This window comes from Bison bison, unplaced genomic scaffold, assembly GCF_000754665.1.
Source record: "Bison bison bison isolate TAMUID 2011002044 unplaced genomic scaffold, Bison_UMD1.0 scf7180017864388, whole genome shotgun sequence".
Classification (NCBI taxonomy): domain Eukaryota; kingdom Metazoa; phylum Chordata; class Mammalia; order Artiodactyla; family Bovidae; genus Bison; species Bison bison.
This window is the reverse complement of record NW_011494960.1, coordinates 4,107,717-4,128,197: the sequence shown is the minus strand read 5'-3', so window position 1 is coordinate 4,128,197 and position 20,481 is coordinate 4,107,717. Positions and strand designations below refer to the sequence as shown.

Here is a 20,481-nt window from a genome sequence, read left to right as displayed (position 1 = left end):
ACCCATTCCAGTCCATTTCAGTTCGCTGATTCCTAGAATGTCGACATTCACTCTTGCCATCTCTTGTTTGACCACTTCCGATTTGCCTTGATTCATGGACCTGACGTTCCAGGTTCCTATGCAATATTGCTCTTTACAGCATCGGACCTTGCTTCTATCACCAGTCACATCCACAGCTGGGTATTGTTTTTGCTTTGGCTCCATCCCTTCATTCTTTCTGGAGTTATTTCTCCACTGATCTCCAGTAGCATATTGGGCACGTACTGACCTGGGGAGTTTCCCTTTCAGTATCCTATCATTTTGCCTTTTCATACTGTTCATGGGGTTCTCAAAGCAAGAATACTGAAGTGGTTTGCCATTCCCTTCTCCAGTGGGCCACATGCTGTCAGATCTCTTGACCATGGCCCGCCCGTCTTGGGTAGCCTCACGGGCATGGCTTAGTTTCATTGAGTTAGACAAGGCTGTGGTCCTAGTGTGATTAGATTTACTAGTTTTCTGTGAGTATGGTTTCAGTGTGTTTGCCCTCTGATGGCCACTTGCAACACCTACCATCTTACTTGGGTTTCTCTTACTTGGGCATGGGGTATATCTTCATGGCTGCTCCAGCAAAGCACAGCCACTGCTCCTTACCTTGGACGAGGGGTATCTCCTCACCGCCACCCTTCCTGACCTTCAACGTGGGATAGCTCCTCTAGGCCCTCCTGTGCCCGTGGGGAAGCAGGAACCGAGAGTTGCTAGGGTTCAGGTGGGGTGAGGGGAGAAGGCTGGGCTAACCCACCGGGTTCCTGGGTTATGCGTTGGTCCTGTAGCCAGTCTTTCAGTCTCCTCTCTAATGCTGTGGCTACATGGACAGTATCTGAGTTTATTAAAGAGGTTCAGCAGATAGGAGGTGCCTGGTACCAGGGTGCTTCCACTTAATGGGGAGACTTGTGCAAATATGCCTGGCCACAGCTGTAGTTCACCAGTTAATTCAGTGAGTACCAATGGGTGCTATTAATGTTTCTGAGAGAGAGAGTAGAGGTGGGACCAGAACGGGTGTCAGAGATGGATGTCAGATTTGGGGATGACAGAGCTGCCATTCTGAAGGGGGCTGTTGTACATTATGACTTGGTCCTCCCACCCCCTTCTATTTGTAAGTGATACTCTCATTCAGTCCTTTTTATCTACATTCAACATACTTATGGTCCACTTATTGGGTATATGTTTAGCACATTTCAAAGATTTCTAAATTTTTATCTATATTTAACACGTCTATGAGTTTATCCCAGATTGGGAAGATCCTCTGGAGAAGGGCATGGCAACCCACTCCAGTATTCTTGCCTGGTGAATCCCATGGACAGAGGAGCCCCGAGGGCTACAGTCCATGGGGTCACAAAGAGTTGGACACAACTGAGCGACTAACACACACACACACACACACACACGCACGAGTTTTATAAATTCCACTTATTTTTCTTGTTCTTTTAAGAAGAACTGAATATTCTCAAATAATGCAGCAAACCCACATTGTAGTGGTTCCATACATATAGAAGTATAATATTCATGATAGGTTCTCATTAACTGGTTTTCATCAGTTGCCCTTTTAACTCTAGGGGAAAAAAAGCAGGCTACTGCAAACATAGGTGACATACATTGTTTTCAGAAATTGATGATCGTTGTCTTGGAAAATTGGCAGAAAAATTATAGAACCTGGGTTTTTTATAGATGGGAAATGTCCTCAGTACCATCTTGCTATGTGACTTAGGAGCAGGGGAAACTGATTCACAGAACTGTTGAACTAGGAAACAACTTGGAGACCATGGAGTTCAATTGTTTAAATTTTAAGATATGGTGTGTGAGGATCAGAGAGGTCAAGTGTCTTATCTAAGATCACACAGCCTAGTTATCTGCAGAACTTAGTCTTTAGTTCTTTGAAACCTGGTCCAATTATTATTGTAAAAGGAGTAGGATTTCTTATATTTTTTAGTGGCTGAAGTATGGTAAACATTTATTTGAAATAGCTTTTTTTTTTAAAATGAAAATGTACATAAAATCTCAATTTATCAAAGTAGATGTTTCTTTTTTTTTTTTTTTTTCCTTCACATTTCACTCTGAGTGCTAATGGGATCTCTTTACTTCAACATGTCAATCATTTACAATGATAAATGAGAAAAGCCGGTAAAAGACATATTCAGCTTTCTAGGAGGGGTGGGCTGGATTAGTGCATTAGCTGGAGTGTCCTACAAAGAGGAATAGGCTGAAATGGCACTGGAAATCATTTTAATTTGATAGTCACTTAAGAAGTACTCATTTGTCTGCTAGTTGTCTGAAGGTATCATGCTATTTTCTGACTGTAATATTTGTGGTTACTTGAAGTAATGATGCAAACAATATAAATGACATAAATGGGAAATTTACGGAAATGTATGTTTCCATAAATATAACAGGAAAGCAACATTTCTGACTTTGCTGTGAATGACCCCATTGTTTGCCTGGTGATGCTCTGTTCCCACCACCTCCATGCACATCATTGCTCTGGGTTTAGGGCAGCCAAGAGTGGAGAAGAGACTTGTTTGATACTGTATGATCTCACTTATGTGCAATTTAAAAACAATACAAATGAACACACATGCAAAATGGAAACAAACTCAGATTTAGGGGCTTCACTTGTGGCTCACTGATAAAGAACCTGCCTGCCGCCAATGCAGGAGATGTGGGTTGGATCCTGGGTCAGGATGACCCCCTGGAGGAGAAACTGGCAACCCTTTCCAGTGTTCTTGCCTGGAGAATCCCATGGACAGGGGAGCCTGGCAGGCTACAGTCCATGGGGTCACAAAGAGTCAGATCTGACTTAGCAACTATGCAGATACACGATGGAAAGTACATTAGCAAATTAATTCAATAATCTTGATTGAATGCCTGTTTCTGGCCAGCCACTAAGAACTGTGGATGCAACAGGGAATAAATAAGTATGTCTGCACTCCTGATGCTTACAGTTGAGGGAGGAAAGAAGGGAAGTAAAGTAAGAAACATGGAACAAGGTTATGATAAGTGATATAAGGAAATAATTGATCACAGTACATGATAGGTGGGGAAATCACCAAAGTGGCGGATAAGACATTAATGGGGGTTTCGTTGGAGGGAGTGGCCAAGAGGTTGTCTATGCAGTGAGAGCTGGACAAGGGAGAGGTAGGCAAGGGTTAATTTGTATGTGGCCGTGCAGGCCATGCTGAGGAGCCTGATGTCACCCTGAGCGATGGGAAGCCATTGGAAGGTTTTATGCAGCAGATGGAAGGGACCCTGACTTCTGTTTTAAGAAGGGCACTTGGGCTGCTGTGCGGGTGACGGAGGAGGGAAGGCAGCGTGGAGACCTTGAGGATGCTATTGGAGAGATGATGGCAGCTTGAACAAAAGTTTAAGAGTGGGGCCAGGAAGAAATAAACAGATGCTAGCTGCCAGAGCCCTCATGATACGTTCTTGGATTGAATATGGAGGGTGGAGAAAAAGAAAAAATCAAGGACAATTGCTAGTTTTTTGACCTTAGGAAGTGGGTGGTTCCATTTGCCAAGACTGGGAACTTTAGGAGATAGTAGAGGGTCATTGGAGAGAAAAAGAGCTCAGTGGTGGATACAACTTGAAATGATATTCAATGTGCACATGGAGATCGTCAGGAGGCCATTGGATATACGAGTCTGTTACTTAAAGGAGAGGTTAGGGTTGCAGATATAAAATTTTTGGATCATTGGCCGTCAGATTTGATCATATCCCTCAGGGAAAATTGAGAGGTGAGGACACCCATAACTGGTCTGATATTCATCATTCCCCCAGTCGGCCTGCTGATTAATCATGGCTCTTTTTACACTGGACCTAAGTTCAGAATCCTCTACGAGCTCTCTAGGCAGCACCACCAATCAGTTGAATCCTAACTGATGAGTAAAGAAGGAAGTAGCAAAAAGGAAAAAAATAAATCTAGATGTTAATCTCAACCAAGACTTTTTACCTGGCACTAAATTCTAAGTGAAACTGATTGCAAGGCTCTTTGCCCAGCAGTAATAATAATAAAAATAACATTAACAAACATTGGCTAATGGTCTCTAGTTTGCAGTGATTTATATATACATTTAATAGGTTTTGAATATCTTTATAGAAAGTCTTTATGGAAAGTCCTATCACTTCATGGCAAATAGATGGCGAAAAAGTAGAAACAGTGACAGATTTTATTTTCTTGGGCTCCAGAATCACTGCAGATGGTGACTGTAGCCATGAAATTAAGTCTCTTACTCCTTAGAAGGAAAGCTATGATCAACCTAGACAGTGTATTAAAAAGCAGAGATATCACTTTGCTGACAAAGGTCTGTCTAGTGAAAGCTATAGTTTTTCCACTAGTTATGTATGGATGTGAGAGTTGGACCATAAAGAATGCTGAGCGCTGAAGAAATGATGCTTTCAAATCATCAATCCTAAAGGAAATCAATCCTGAATGTTCATTGGAAGGACTGATGCTGAAGATCTGGTACACTGTCCACCTGATGTGTAGAGTTGATTCACTGGAAAAGACCCTGATGCTGGGAAAGATTGAGGGCAGGAGGAGAAGGGGACGACAGAGGATGCAGTGGTTGGATGGCATCACTGACACAATGGACGTGAGTTTGAGCGAATTCCGGGAGATAGTGAAGTCCATACCGCAGTCCGTGCAAAGAGTCTGACATAACTTAGCAGCTGAATAACAGCAACAATGGATAGTCTTTCGCTAGAATTTTGTAAAAGGCATAGAAGCATTCCCTAAGTGACTCTTATGTCAGCCCTTGGCAGAAGCCTGACAGCATACCACTTAGTAGTAAAGCAGGGAAGGCCTTTCTTTAGGCAGGAAAACAAATGACACTCAGGTCGGTTTTCTGTGGGTAGAGTGTTCTGGGGTTGGGCCATTCCTTATAGAGGACCAGCCTGACTTCTGTGGATGTAAAAAGATTAGTCACAACCTAAGAGTTGAGTTGAGTTCAGTCGCTCAGTCGTACCTGACTCTTTGTGACCCCGTGGACTGCGGTACGCCAGGCTTCCCTGTCCATCACAAGCTCCCGGAGCTTACTCAAACTCACTATGCTTTATTCACTGGAGATTTTTAGGACTTAAGCCTGGGAGGCAGCACCTCAATTAACCCTGAGAGAACTGCTCCAAGGAGGCAAAGAGAGGGGCCAGGTTATGTAGAAACTTTGCAACAAAAGGTAGGAAGTTTGAAGTCAAAAGATTATTTTAAATTAAAACCAGGTAACCCAAGTTAAGGAATTTAGTGCTTTTCTATGTATGGAAAGATGCAAGTGTCTGGGCTCCCTGAAATCATTCCTACGCACCTCACGTATCTGTGGGCCAGTATACTGTTTTCACATCTCGAGTTTCCTCAGGGGAGACTGTGGGGAGTGGCTGTAGTCTGATGGCTGCTATTAATAGCAGAGATTCTTCCCTTCCTGAGTTCCCTCACCTGCTCACCCGCTTCCGGTTCACCTTCCGAAGGGCTCACAGGCTCACCTTCTGTGGTGGCCGCAATTGCTGTTGGCTGTGCACGCTTTGTTTACTGACATGGCAGGAAATAATTAATTTCTCACTTCCCACCATCTGTAGCCTAGACTCCTACATCTGGAAGACCGTGTTCTTTTCTGTGCTGCAAACTTGAAATGGCAATGTGTAGGATTACAGGCGATGTAGCTGGCGGGGACTGTGAGCAATCACCTAGTCCATCCCCCTCATTTTGCAGTTGAGAAGACTGAGGCCCAAGATCAAGAGTTTGAGGATTTCTTTTTGTTTAAAAACCACTCTTTAGAATGAGGTGGTTCAAAGTCCTAATACGAGTCTGTGATATTGCTTGGGCGACATGGCCTTTGTAGTTCTATGCTTTTCTTTTCTTTTTAAAAACTCTTCATGCAATTTTTGAAAGGTTGCTTTCCATTTACAGTTCCCATAGAATCGTGGGTATATTCTCGTGTTGCACAGGACATTCTCGAGCCTATATTACACCGCGCAGTTTATGCCTCCCCTCCCCCACCGCGTATGGTCACTCCCCCTCCCCTCTCTCCTCTGGTGACCGCTAGTTGATTCCCCATCTGTGAGTCTGCTCCTTTCTTTGTTATGTTCACTAGATTATTGTATTTTTTAGATTCCACATATGTGATATCATATAGTATTTGTCTTTTCTCAGTCTGGATTATTTTACTTAGCATAATGCCCAGGTCCATTCATGTTTCTGCAAATGGAAGTATTTCATTCTATTTTTGTGGCTGAGTAGGATTCCATTATATGTATACCACAGCTTCTTTACCCATTCGTATGTTGATGGACACTTGGGTTGTTTCCTGTATCTTGGCTATTGTACATAATGCAGTTCTATAATATGTTTTTTAAGGGTTCCTCAGGCAGTCCTAGAGAAATAACCAAGAGTTACCATACGTATCACCCTATCGCTTGCAGAGGACATTGGCAGGTCATGAGAGAAGTCCACCAATCCTCTGAATACTTTTTCTCTAATTCCAGTCCCTTGGTGCCCACTTCCTGGTTCCAGAAAGTATAGTGTAAAATAGTGGTGTGACACCCAGTTTTATCATGACAAGGGTGAGTCTGAGTATGAAACCATGAGGGATCTCTCTCATTATGCGGATGTTGCAGAAAGAAGGATTCCTGTCTAGGAGCAGGATTCTCCGAACTCACACACCTCTAGACCTATTGAATTGGCCTCAACTTTAATAAATATTTCATGAGGACGGTCATCTACTGGATGTGTACAGAAATTCCAGGCACGTTGATGGATCCTGAGCATGCCTTGTATTTATTCTTTTAGCAAAAGCACAGTTGTCTGGCATTATTTGCTCTAGTAAATCTCTCCTGGTCATAAAGTGAGGACATATTTCCCTAGATGTGTGTGTGAGAGATAGAAGCTGAGGCCACGGGAAAAGGGAAATGAGAGCCTGCTGAGTGGCACTGGATCCTATTAGACTCAGGATTTTCTGAATTTTGAACCCCATTGATCTGACTGCCTCTCACCCTATTTTCAGCAACCTAATCTGTCTGCAGCAGGCCAAATTGCTCCATGTCCCATCAAAATCGCTGTCAGAAAAATCACTGACTGGCCAACTGTGGACTTGTCAAAGTGACAAGTGGGCATGATGGCTGGGACAGCATTTCCAGGCTTTGCCTTGAGTGCAGGCAGCCATGTGGAGTGGTGGGCGGCAGCTGAAAATGGAAACTATTGACAAGAAGGGCAAAGGGGAAAGGTACCCTGGATCCTCTGGACAAGGCATTTTTAACTGTGTGTCTTTCTTCCTTTTCCCTCTTGTCTTCCCTCTCCTCTTTTCCCATCTGTATTTCTTCTTAACTTCCCCTTCTCCTCCTCCTTGACCCCTTAGATGCAGAAAGAGAGATCCACGCAGCCCCTCATGTGAGTGAGAAATTAATTCAGCTGTTCCGGAATAAGAGTGAGTTCACCTTCCTAGCCACTGTGCAGCAGAAGCCATCCACGTCAGGAGTGATCCTGTCCATTCGAGAACTGGAACACAGGTAAGAAAGCATAGTCTACTTCTCAAGATCTATCTGGAATTCATGCACTACACAAAATGTAAAGGGTGCAACTCCAGGAAAATGTTTGGCTGGATGAAACCTTGCGGCTGTTGAACACGTTTGTGGACTTAATTTGCGTTAAGAATTTACTTTGGGTGAAGTGGCTATCTTGTTTGCTCTCTGAGGACCACTCACCTATTTTGTATCTCCTGATAGACTTCGCTCATATAAAACCACATTCTATCCATCAGGTTTAGGTCACCAAGTTAAGTGGTTATATTTACCAGCAACCTCCAATAGGCCTTCATTGTGTTTATTTTATAGGAACTGTGCTTGACACTGGGAATATTAAGATGAATAGTATAGATTATTCTAAGGATCACATCACAGAAGTTAGTAGGGAAGGTGGACAAATGAATGTCGTGAAGAAGTGCTGGAAACTTGTGTTTCGGGGATAAAAGTAGTTGCTGTCAGTTCTACTAAGTTTTGTCTTAAGCCAAGAAAGGATGATGGTTGATGAGGAAATCAAGTGAGTAGATATTTGGCAGGCTGTATAGGAGGGAGTACAGAATAGGAAGAAAAGCATTCCAGAAAAAGATTGTCATGATTTGAGGATGGAACAGGTAAGCGGTTTGCAGGTAAGTGTGTGTGGGGAAGGGGTGAGATGTGTGGGGTAGTCAGCGATGGATGGTGTTACAGAAGCAGACAGAAAGTCGGATCCTTTCAAAACTTTGATGCCATGTCACAAAACTTGGATTAAAGACCCCGTAGATAATGGGAAGCCATATAAGGGTTTTCATTTTGAAAGGTCCCTCTGTTAGGGAATTCGAAGTAATTAGATAATCTAAGACAAGGTATACTGGTAAGCTGGAGCAAAGCAGGAGAGGGGAGAAAGAGCGTGTCCACAAGCCTCTGTTCCCCGAGAGCCCCTTCTCTTGGCCCCCATAAGTGTGCCAAACCAGAAGCTTGCTCCCCAGACCAGAGCCCCTGGACAGGCAAGTAGGCCTCTTTCTCTAAAAGACTAGGGGTATGTTTCAGTCTGCTGTATATGCAGTGCCCTGGAAGTGGTAACCTGCCAAGCACTATCTCTTCGACTGTTACAATTCCATGGGATCCAAGCGCTTGGCTCCACGGTTAGGCAATGAAAGGTGTCCCTTGGGTGACGGCTGTAAAAAAAAAACAAAAAAAACAAGCCAACAAACCAACCCAGGGCACTGGATAGCGCAGAAGTTCTCTTTATGCTGACCTGCCTGGAGTTCACAGACGCAGAACTCCAAGATGGTGTGGCTGCCTGTCTTCCTCCCGGAGAGTGTTACGGCAGGGCCCTGAATATGTCTGTCAGATTAGATACCTTCCTCTCAAGCCAATGCTTTACTGTAAGCAAATGAACTGCCTCTGACCTGCCCGCTCCTGCCAGGTAGGTGGGTGAGCTCTTTCTCTTATCATTATAGCCTTGAGGGTCCTGGGAACAGGAATCCCTTTGGTTTTCAAAGCTAAGCGTTGTGGGAGGCTTGTCTGTTAGGTGTAGGTTTCAAGAACTGGGGTCCCTGTTGTGGAGTTCAAACTCTTTGCCCCTTAAACAGAAGTTCTAGGTTTTGAATTCCTCCTGACTGTGGGTCTCTGAATGAGGGTGGGGTTTATGGTGAGATTATGTCCCACCCCCTCCTATCTGCTTCAGTGTAGTTTTTTTTTTTTTAATTCTCATTTGCCCACATCCCTAGCCAGTCTCTAGGTTTTCTCCAGAGGTAATTGTTCCATTGGTAGCTGTAGACTCAGTGTGTCCATGGGGGAGGTGTGTTCAGGACCTTAAGTCACCATCTTGGATTGGAACCTCCCTGCCACTTTTAATGTAATACCAGCTTTATATTAATCCTCTGAAAATACTTACGAAGCACCTACTCTGTTCTAGGTGATATGCAACTTTTTGTGGGGAAATGAAAGAAACAATATCTAAGAGTTTGGTGTGGGAAGCAGGGCATGACCACACAAAAAACTAAGGACTAAAAAAGAGTTGTTAATAGAAAAGTATTCCATTGGTGTTAAAAGGCAGTGTGTAGCTAATTTCAAAATTATGTGGCTTCCCCAAACTGATTCTGTGCCCCCTCCTCTCCTAGTGGACAGTGGTGGGGGAACATTGGAATCCCTAAGCCCATGTAACAGTCACTGCCCAGGCAGAGGGTGGCAAGAGTTACTGGGCAGGGGGTGTGGGAAGGGCAGGTGGGCCCTGGGCACCAGGGAGCAGCCAAGCCAGTGGCTGAGAACTGGTCTCAGGGAGGTGGCAGGTGGTGGGAGGCAGGGCTGCACATGAACAGAGCCTGCCCAGGGTGTGCTCCACTGTCCCCCCAGACCTCACTTAGGAAATGCAGTCAAAGGTAGAATTACTAAGAATTTCAAGACGGTGACTGCAGACTATTAAACCAGAAGCATGGGGCCCTTCTGAGGGCAGAATCCTGTGCAGATATACTGGACACCTGCCCATGAAGCCGGCCCTACCTTGACCTCACAGCAGACACGGTGCCACCCTCCCCGACCCCCTCAGATCTCTTGTGTAGTTTCAGTGTGCCCTTCACCTGGGTTTGATGGACTCTGTTTCCAAAGCACCTAACAACTTGCCTCAGAGCGCTGGACATCAGCTTCTGTAGTCTCTTCATCCTATTGGATTCAGAGTGGAAGTGTCTGGGAGTTTGTTTCCTCCCCAGGCAACCTGAAGTCAATGACTGACTCATGAGTGTGGAGTATGGAAGCCTAGTCCCTTGGCCTTGGATGCCTGGAGACCAGTCAGGCTCTGAGGCTTCATTCATTCCCCAGAGCGACCACGAAACAGGCTGAGGCTGCGACTTCCTATTTTACTCCCTCCCTCTCCTGGAAGCACTTCTTTAATAGATCACTTGCTCTTACATTCTCATGTCAGAGTCTATACTGGGGAACCAGAGTTCAGTAAACCTTCCTTGTACTACTTTTTGATATGTCAACCTAGATAGGCCCACTGAGGCCAAAAATAACGGAAAGGTGTTAGGTTCAGTGAATTCAGTATATTAAGTTGGTGGTTAAGGAAGACGACCTAGAGGGGAGACTCCTGAAACAGGTTGAGTTTTGCAGGCAAGGGAAAGGGAAGGGTACCGAAGTAGGGAGAACAGTGTGGGCAGTCTCACAGGGGAGAAATTAAGGAAACAGAATTCTTTTTTTTGTGTGTGTGTGAAGAGAAAAGAGCAGAGAATAGGCCAATTTGGCTGGAGTCGAGGGTCTTTTCATGCACATTTCCAGCAGAGGTGAGGATCAACTGTTCTGTCTCTTTTCACTGGTTAAATTTGTCCTCAGCCTCAGAGGGATGTGATGGACCCTGAGCCTTCAGTGAGGATGCTGCCAGCAGTACAGTGAGCTGGCTGTTTCTGGGTCAGCCTGGAGAAAGCAAGCTGGCGTATGTATTGGTGAACAGGTATGGTTAGAGTCCCTGTGTTCTGTAGGTTGGGAGAAAGCGCAGGTTTCTTATTGCCCAAGGGTGGAGATGTCAAGCCAGTCTCAGCTTCACAGACATGGGAAGGTCATGTCCTTGCCTCAGCTTAGGGGTTGGGTGTGAGGGCCTCCTCTGCTTGAGGGCCATATAAATGTCCAGAAATAGAATGTATGGTGTCTTCAAATGCTTCTCAGTGGAACCAGAGAGCTTCCCAAAGCAGGTGAGGAGTGAGTGGAATGGCAGCCGATATAGGAGAGCTCCAGAGTCAGATGTCGTGGAGCTGGGAGTTTGACTTTTAGTTTTGCCATACCTGCTATGGAATGTCTTGGAACCTCAATTTCCTTGTCTGTAAATGGGGATAATCATCTACTTTGCAGGGTTGTGGTAAGCATGGAAAAAGAGAGTGTGTGTTAAGTGCACAACTCTTAAAAAATATATTTCCTTTCTTTGTCTAATCCTAAGTCTTGAAACACTATTTTATGGGTTTCTCTTTTGGAATCTAAAAAAAAAATCCATATCTTAAGAAAGGTTTTGAAAACCCTTTTGGTGTTATCATGTAGAGTCATCTGAGGCTACCTTTTCTTACTTTCTGGCAGGTTTCTAATAGAACCTGAGGATCACTGAATGGAAATCATATGACCATTTTTCATTGTAATAGGAAAACCTCAGGTCTTGACTCAAACAAAATAAATGAGGAAATATAAAACATTCCCCTCCACTTCTTAATTCTATGGTGCCTTCCTCCATGTTTGTTTAGTCGTATCAAGGGGAAGTATTACTATAAAGGATTAACTCTGAATCTGTAATGCACTTGGCATTAGGTAATAAAGATCTGGTTTTCATTACCTCCCATAGAAATCTCACACCTCTTAGCTGTCACTCCACCATCTCCTCATCATTCCCTCAGCCTTTGGCAATAGCCTTCTGTCTCTATGGATTTGCCTATTTGGACATTTTATATAAATGGCATCATACAGTATGTGGTCCTTTGTAGCTGGCTTCTTTTATTAGAATGTTTTCAAAGTTCTTCCATGTTGGTAGTGTGGGCCAGTAGTTCATTTCATTTTATTGCAGAATAATATTGCGTTGTTTGGATACCTTTTATTTATCCATTCATCAATTGATGGGGCATTGGAGTTGTTCCCTCTTTTTGGCTATTATGAATAATGCTGCAATGAGCTTTCCTGTACAAATTTTTGCGTGGACACATATTTTTATTCTCTTGGTATTAACCAGGAGTAGACTTGCTGAATCAAGTACTCACTATGTTTACCTGTTTTGTGGAATTGTCAGACTGTCTTTCAAAGTGCCTGCACCATTTTACATTTCTACCAGCAGTGTATGAGAGTTCCAATTTCTCCACATTCTTGTTAATGCTCGTTATTATCTTTTTGATATAGTCATCCTAGTAGATGTGAAGTGATATTGCACTGTGACTTCTTATTAACTGGAGTACAGTTACTTTACAATGTTATGTTTCTGTTGTATGCAAAGTAAATCAGCTGGACATATACATGTATCCCCTTTTTTTTTTGATTTCCTTCCCATTTCAGTAACCACTGAGAATTGTTGAGTATTGGTCCCTTTGCTATACATTTAGATTTTCCTGATGGCAGATAATGTTGAGTATCTTTTCAGGTACTTACTGGCTGCTATATATCCTCTTTGGAAAATTGTCTATTCAGAGCATTTGTCCATGTCGAATTGGGTTGTTTGTCTTCATGCTTTTGTATTAGTTATTTTATAGATACAAGTCCCTTATAACATATGATTTATAGATTCCTGCCCCCAATTCTGTAGATTCTATCATTTTCTTCATGATATACTTGGAGGCAAAAAAGTTGTTAAATCTGATGTTCAGTTTTTCTTTTGTTGCTTGTACTTCTTTTTGAAGAAACCATTGCCTAATCCTGAGTCTGAAGATTTACTGCATATGATTTCTTTAAAGAGTTTTATAGGCTTAATACTTAGATCTTGGATAGATTTTGAGCCCATTTTCTCTGTGGTGTGAGGTAGTGGTCCAACTTGATGTTTTGTATGTGGATAGCCAGTTGTCCCTGCACCATTTGTTGAAGACCAATGAATTTTCTTGGTAACCTTGTTGAAGATCAATTGCACATAAATATGATGGTTTATTTCTGGAGTCTCAAATTCTATTCCATTGATATATATGTCTGTTCTTATGCCAGGACTGTTTTGACTATTTGGCTTTGTGTTTTGAAATCGATAAATGTGAGTCCTGCAACTTTGTTTTTTCCTTTTCAAGATTGTTTTGGCTGTTTCAGTTCTCTTAAATTTCCATTTGAGTATTACAACCAGCTTTTCAATTTCTGCAAAAATATCAGCTGAACTTTGAAAGGGATTGCACTGAATCTATAGATCAGTGTGGGAGGGTATTGCCATCTGAACAACATTAAGTCAACTGATCCATAGACCTAAAATGTCTTTCCATTTATTTAGGTGGTGTTTATTTTTTTCCAACAGTGTTTTGTAGTTTCAGAGTATAAGTTTTGCATGACTTTTGTTAATGTTTTACAAAAAAATGATTATTAAATATTCTTTTTGATGCCATTGTAAATGTAATGACTAATTTCATGTCTGCTCATTGCTACTTTATAGAAATTCAAATTGATCTTTGCATATTAATCTTGTATCCTGCAGCTTTGATTTATTCTAATAATTTTTTAAAGAACTTCTTAAATTTTTACTTAAAAGATCAAATCATCTACAAATAGTTTTATTTCTGTCTTATCTGAATATATTTTATTTTCTTGACTAATTGCTCTGAGTAGAACTTCCAGTACAATGTTGACTAGAAGTGATAGGAACAGATAGTCTTGTTTCTGATCTTAAGGAGGAAAGCGTTCAATTTTTCACTGTGAAGTGTGATGTTAGTTGTAGATTTTCTTAGATGCTTTTAACCAGGTTGAAGAAATTTCCTTTTGTTCCTAACATGCTTTTGTCAGGTTGAGGAAGTTCTCTTCCATTTCTAGTTGGAGTGTTTTCTATCATGAAAGAGTATTAACTTTTTTCAAGTGCTTTTCTGTATCTATCAAGGTGATCATGTAGTTTTATCCTATTCTATTGACGTGGGATATTATACTAGTTGATTTTGGACATTATACCAAGATTGCATATGTGGGATAAATCCCACTTAGTCATGTGGGATATAGTTCTTTTCATATGTTCCTGGATTTGATTTAATAGTATATTAATTTTTGTATCTATATTCATGAGAAAGAATGATTTGTAGTTTTCTTTTGATGCCTTTGGTCTGATTTTTGTGTTAGACTTTTAGGCTCTGTGAGTTATGTGGAATAGTTATTTTTTTTTAGCTAACATTTGTTGATTATGTATCATGTAGTAGGTGTTTGCTTCTCTGGTGGCTTACTCAGATGGCAAAGAATCTGCCTGCAGTGCAGGAGACCCAGGTTTGATCCCTGGGTTGGGAAGATGCCCTGGAGGAGGGCATGGCAACCCCCCTCCTGTATTCTTGCCTGGAGAATCCCTATGGGCCGAGGAGCCTGGCAGACTACAGTCTACAGGGCTGTAGAGTCGGACATGACTGAAGGGACTCAGTCCACAGGCACTAGGCATTTAAATTAGTTTTTGTTTTTTTCAGATGATCCCCCTTGGTTTTAAATATATTGTTTTGTAACTTGATAATAATGTGTTTTGTCTCTCTCATTCCAGTATTTATAGTAGCTATCAGTTTTTCTTGTCTTATGATACTGGCTAGACTCTTGAGATTAAAGGTCCTCATTAAAGTCAGAGAGAAGCAGCAGACAACGTATCTTAATGTTTTCTTATCTGTTTAGTATAATGTCTGATAGTTTCTAATCTATCTTACATATGTATATATACATATATACACACATATACGTTACCATGTAAAGGAAACTTAGTTCTGTTCCTGATTTACTGGAAAGTCAAAAGATCATGAACGGCTGTTACATGTTATTAAATCAATCTCGCTTATATATATGTGTATATATAGTATATATATGTGTGTGTGTTTTGTATATATACACACACATAAAATCATCATCTAACTTAAAAGGCCAAAAATTATGAACAGCTGTAACATTTTATTAAACACCCTCTCTGGGTACCTTTTGAAATAATTATTTTTTTCTTTCATTTATTAACATTAATTACATTGAGTCCATAAAGTTGAATTATTTCTGAAATCCTTAAATTTATATTTACTAATGTTTAAGATTTTTGCATCAATATTAATAATAATAATAAAATGGTAATGATTTAAGTGCTGATAAATGCTAGACATTGTTCTAAACACTTTAAACTCATTAAAGACTTTTTAACTCATAAGTGAGATACAGTAGGTTTTTCTGACTACGTGATTTAATTCAAAGCTTTTTGAATTTTATGCTCTAGACTGGTTTAAATATATAGGCAATACCTCTTTTATAAATGTTTCTGATAGAATTTGCCTGAAAATAATGTGGGCTGATAATTTGTGTTTGGGGAGGCTGGGAAATCTTTTATTACTGAAAATGTTCATTTCTCATCTCTTTTATGGTATTGTTCTACTTAATTAATTTTAGACTCTTCTGTGGACCAATTTACATTTTGTTGAAATCATATATTTTGAGATCTCCCTCTTTTGGGCAAATAGTTGGACATTATATTCCTTTACTTAATAAAATTTTTATATTTGTGGTTATTTCTTCATTAACTTGTAATATGAAATATATATATTTCCTTCTTAGAGAAGCTCATCATGGATTGTGTAATTTATTGACCTTTTTAATGAAACAGTTCTTAAGTTTAATTGAGGTCTGTTATTTTTTTTCACTTTAAATTCATTGATTTTTTTCTTCTTGCCTCTTTTTCAATCACTTTGGTATTTTTACTGGCTCATTCGATGTTTAGCTCATTTGTTTTCAGTATTTTCTGTTTACTGGTAAAATCACTGAAGACTTTATATTTTCCTATGAGTGTCAGTTTGAATACAGCCCGTGGATACTGCTATATACTCTTTTCATTTTCAGTTCTTTTCTTTAGTTCTTAAATTTCAGTTTAACTCCCTCTTTTTGATCTAAGTTAGAGGAATATTTAAAAGTTTCAAAATGATTAAATGAAGAAGTACTTAATGGATGACTTCTGGTTTTTATGGTTAATTAAAGATTTATAATATGTGCTGTAAGATAATGAGAGTGAAAATCTTTTCTGGTACCTGTACATACTCACTACTTTTATTTTCTGAGGGGAAACATCTTAAAAGGATGTGTAATCTGTGTGTACACAGATAAACCTTTGTGTAGCATCTTAGTTGCGTTATTCAACTAAGTGTTTTATTTTATGACCTTGAACTATGACATTCTGAGAGAGGTAGGTTAATAGCTTCTACTATGATTAGACTTTTGTCATAATCTCCCTGGATAGCTTTAAGGGCTAATCCTGGAAGTGTCATGCATTATCTGTAGCACATTTTATTGACCATTACTGGGAAATTGGTTCTAACTGTGTGCCAAGGATGAGAAAGCCTGGTTACTGGAGTAACTAGGCAGTCTCTGTCTTGATTGTTTGGCATGTGGTCTGTGCCCAAATAATGATAATTGCGTAGGTAAGAGACTGCATCACACAGGGGTTTTTGCCAGGTGGTACTCAGCCACATAGTATGTAATTAGCAACTGTTAATACTAAGCAGACAGATGATTCCATTTCTTTGGCTCTGCTTAGGGCTGCTCAGAAATGTCATGTCTGATTCCCAAGGTTTGCATGGAATATATTGTACCTGGAATAGATACTGCCCCAGATGTACTATATGTGGGAGGTTGCACAGGCAGTGAAAAGGGCAGAGGTTCTGGTACCTGGAGACGGAAACGAGTAATTCCTTGGGCTTTTTGTACAGGACTAGAAGTGTTTGCCACACTGCTGTGTTTAAAATGGATAACCAGCAAGGGCCTATTGTATAGCACAGGGAACTCTACTCAATGTTATATGCCAGTCTGGATGGGAGAGAGTTTTTGGGGAGAATAGATACATATATATGTATGGCTGAGTCCCTTCACTGTTCACTTGAAACTACCCAAACATTGTTAATCGGCTATACCCCAATACAAAATGAAAAGTCTAAAGTTTGGGGAAAAAAGTAGTATTTGCTAAACATCTACCATAGTTGTTGGCTGTAATTTGAAAAACAAAAAGCCATGATGATGATGATAAGGTGGAAATTTGATGTTGAGGGGAAGGTGGATGCTAGGAAGTGGCCAGATGAGCAAACAGCCACTTTAGTTCACTGGCTAAAGGAAAACAGTATCTATCACCCAAACCTTCTGGTAATGTTCAATTTCCAGTGAAACTTCACCTTTGCTGACGAAGCACCATGGGGAATCACATTTTGGATCTGAACACTCTCCCTCCTGTGTACCATGGCAAGTCCTCATCCAGTGCCTTTTCTGTTATCCAGAAAAGCTGCATTTTCTGTTTTGGAAATCACTGCTTCCAGTTTCTGCCAGGCTTCCAGCTCTTCTCAGGCAAGGCCATTATTGAATTAATGGCCTAAGAGTTCATTCAGTGGCTGAGGTTCCTTCTAGCTAAAGGCAGGCATCTCTCTCACCTGGTGGGATTCCAGCAGCTGGAAGTGGATCATTTGGGAGATGATTCCTTAAACCAGGAATGAACTACTTGGCACAATGGTATCTAGAAACTCCCTTGGAAACTGAGCCAATTGAGTTTCCCCGAATATCTTGAGTGAGTAGATAAAAATGAAATGGAAAGCTTAAATATAAAGACAATTGCAAACATACCTGGAGGTAGTAATTGAAATACTCTTTTATGTAGTGGAATGGGCACTCTTATTCTTGCCTGTATTTCTAATTTGATGGATTTTTATCCTTTTTTTTTATAGTGCCAGTTGAGCACATTGGTAGAGCAACAAAGACGAATGTCTTGCTGAGCTATCTTAATGGCAATGCAGATTTAATGTTTATTTTTTCTGATTAAAGTATGTTAATAAAGAGCTTTGTTAAAATGGAAAGCTTAATTAACGTGGATTAAGTCTAATTGAACGTTCTGTCAGTATATGCAACTCTATAAGATATAATGGTAAATCTTCTGATTTTCAATTTTACTTCTAAATTATAGATAAAATTCAATCTAAACATAATTAGCCAGGAATCTGAAAGTTGGGGGTCTAAGAAAAAGCTTACTTTGGAACACTGTTGTGAGATGAAGAGGACATTTTTGACTTGCTAAGAAGACATCTCCTTTAAAAAATTTTTGTATTTCAAAAGTTACTCTTCAGTTTTTGTAGTTCTCGTGGTGGAAAGAGCTTTCTACTTTGATGCCTGATTGATGTGGGTTCAGTTCCTGAGTCTGTCAGCTATCAGATGTGTGGGCTTTTGCAGTTGCTTTTAATTTACCTCAACCTTGGTGTTCTTTTATGCAAAGTGAAGTTAATGATGTTGTGTGTGTGTGTGCACACTCAGTTGTGTCTGATTCTTTGCAACCTCATGAACTATAGCCCACCAGGCTCCTTTCTTCATGGGATTTCCCAGGTAAGAATACTGGAGTGGGTTGCCATTTTCCCTTCTCCAAGGGATCTTCCTGATCTAGGGATAGAACCTGAGTCTCTTGCATTGGTGGGTGGATTCTTTACCACTAGCACCATCTAGGAAGCCTAATGTCATAGTTATTGGGAGGATTCAGCAGGAGTGTTTAGGTGAATGTGTCCTCATGTCTAATTTTTCTAGGCACTCAACAAATGTCATTGCCCTTTCTCTGCTCAGGGTTTTTTTTTGGTAGATATTTCCTCATACCTTCCCAAATTCTTCAGAAGTGAAAAAGGTAGATATTGGCAATTCCTCATTATTTGAAATAGTGTTTAGGTTTTCATGTTAAGACATTGTTATGTATAGTATAGAAACAGTGGCTGTCCTAATGGAATGCATTTGGTAGTTTCTAAGCTGCAGATTTGCCTTCCTAATTATGGATGATTTATGCTAATATGTAAATTGTTTTGCAGTTTCAGATGATTTATTGAAGCCTGTCAGAATGGAGGGCTAGGAGGTGGAAGGAATTCTAGAAGAGTATTACCTGTTTTGAACATAACCCAAGAGAAAAGTTTTTCATGGATGATTAACAGTACATTTTTACAAATTAAAGCTCTTATATAAACTCAAGTTTAATTCTTCCCTCAAGAACAAATAACATAAGGCTTATATTAAAAAAAAAAAAGTAGATGACTTCAGTTGTTAAATTGCTTACAATTGGGAAGGAAAGAAGCAAGTTCAAATTGGAATCTTGACCAAATGCAGATATCTCTATGCTGTTTTCAAAGTATACAAGTAGGTTGTCACTTTGCAAATAAATTTGGGGAGGTTGTAGATTTAGAACTGTGTTCTTAGTAGACTGAAAACCCCTTCATCAATAATGTTCAGGAAATACTAATGAAAATCTATCACATACCTTGTATGGTGGTAGATACTGGGCTACAACTGTGAAGCACGCAGGGATAGAGATAGTCATTGAAACACCACAAAGTGTGGTTAGTACCTTGCTAGGAATGTAGGATGGAGAAGGCAATGGCACCCCACTCCAGTACTCTTGCCTGGAAAATCCCACGGGTGGAGGAGCCTGGTAGGCTGCAGTCCATGGGGTCGCTAAGAGTTGGACATGACACAGAGACTTCACTTTCACTTTTCACTTTCATGCATTGGAGAAGGAAATGGCAACCCAAATGGCAACCCAGTCCAGTGTTCTTGCCTGGAGAATCCCAGGGATGGGGGAGCCTGGTGGGCTGCTGTCTATGGAGTCACATAGAGTCGGACACGACTGAAGCGACTTAGCAGCAGCAGCAGCAGGAACGTAGGGAGCACAGAGCAGAATACCTTGATTTTCCCAAAAGAGATTGGAAAGCCTTCTCAATGAGGGTTATGCTTAAGAGGCAAAGTATAATAAGTAGAAATCAGCCAGATGATGATGAACACAGAAGAGAGTTCTGGATGCAGCATGAATGAAGGGGAGAGAGATGAGAGCGATCATGGTGGGTTAAATTAATTGGAGAAAAATGCCATGATGTTGGAGAGTGGGCAGAGCATAGGTAGGGACGTAGGGGTGAGATGTGGCCAGAAGTGAACCAGAGAGTTAAGCAAGAGGCTGGACTGTGAATGGCCTTCTAAGCTATTCATCAGGCTTAGCCTTTACTCCAAGGGCAGTGAGAAGTCATGGAAGGGATTAAGTACAGGTGTGCCATGATTAGATTTGTATTTTAGAAAAATCACACCCACTGCTTAGTGGAGAACAGTATGGAAGAGGCAAAATTGGAGATGGAAGGCCAGTTAGAAGGTTGCTGAAGCTTTCCAGAATCTGGATTCAAGAGGATGGAGATCTGGACTGTGTCTGATAATGGTGGTGCAGATGGAGAGAAATGGATTCATTTAAGAGACAGTTAGGAGGTGGTGCGAACTGGCTGTAGTTGTGTTGGATGTTGTGGGGGGCAGAGAGGAAGGGGTCAAGGGTGAGGGTCCAGGGTCTGC

The 20,481-nt window shown here is 41.0% G+C and overlaps 1 protein-coding gene across 1 annotated transcript in view; it reads left to right on the top strand.

Moving 5' to 3' along the window:
• The window catches only part of NELL1 (NEL-like 1 (chicken)), a 1,067,650-nt gene that overhangs the window by 101,629 nt on the left and 945,540 nt on the right, over nucleotides 1–20,481 (top strand). The window contains exon 3 of the mRNA XM_010858409.1: nucleotides 7,371–7,521. Within this exon, the coding sequence (XP_010856711.1) occupies nucleotides 7,371–7,521 (151 nt within the window). The remainder of the gene's footprint in view (nucleotides 1–7,370; nucleotides 7,522–20,481) is intronic.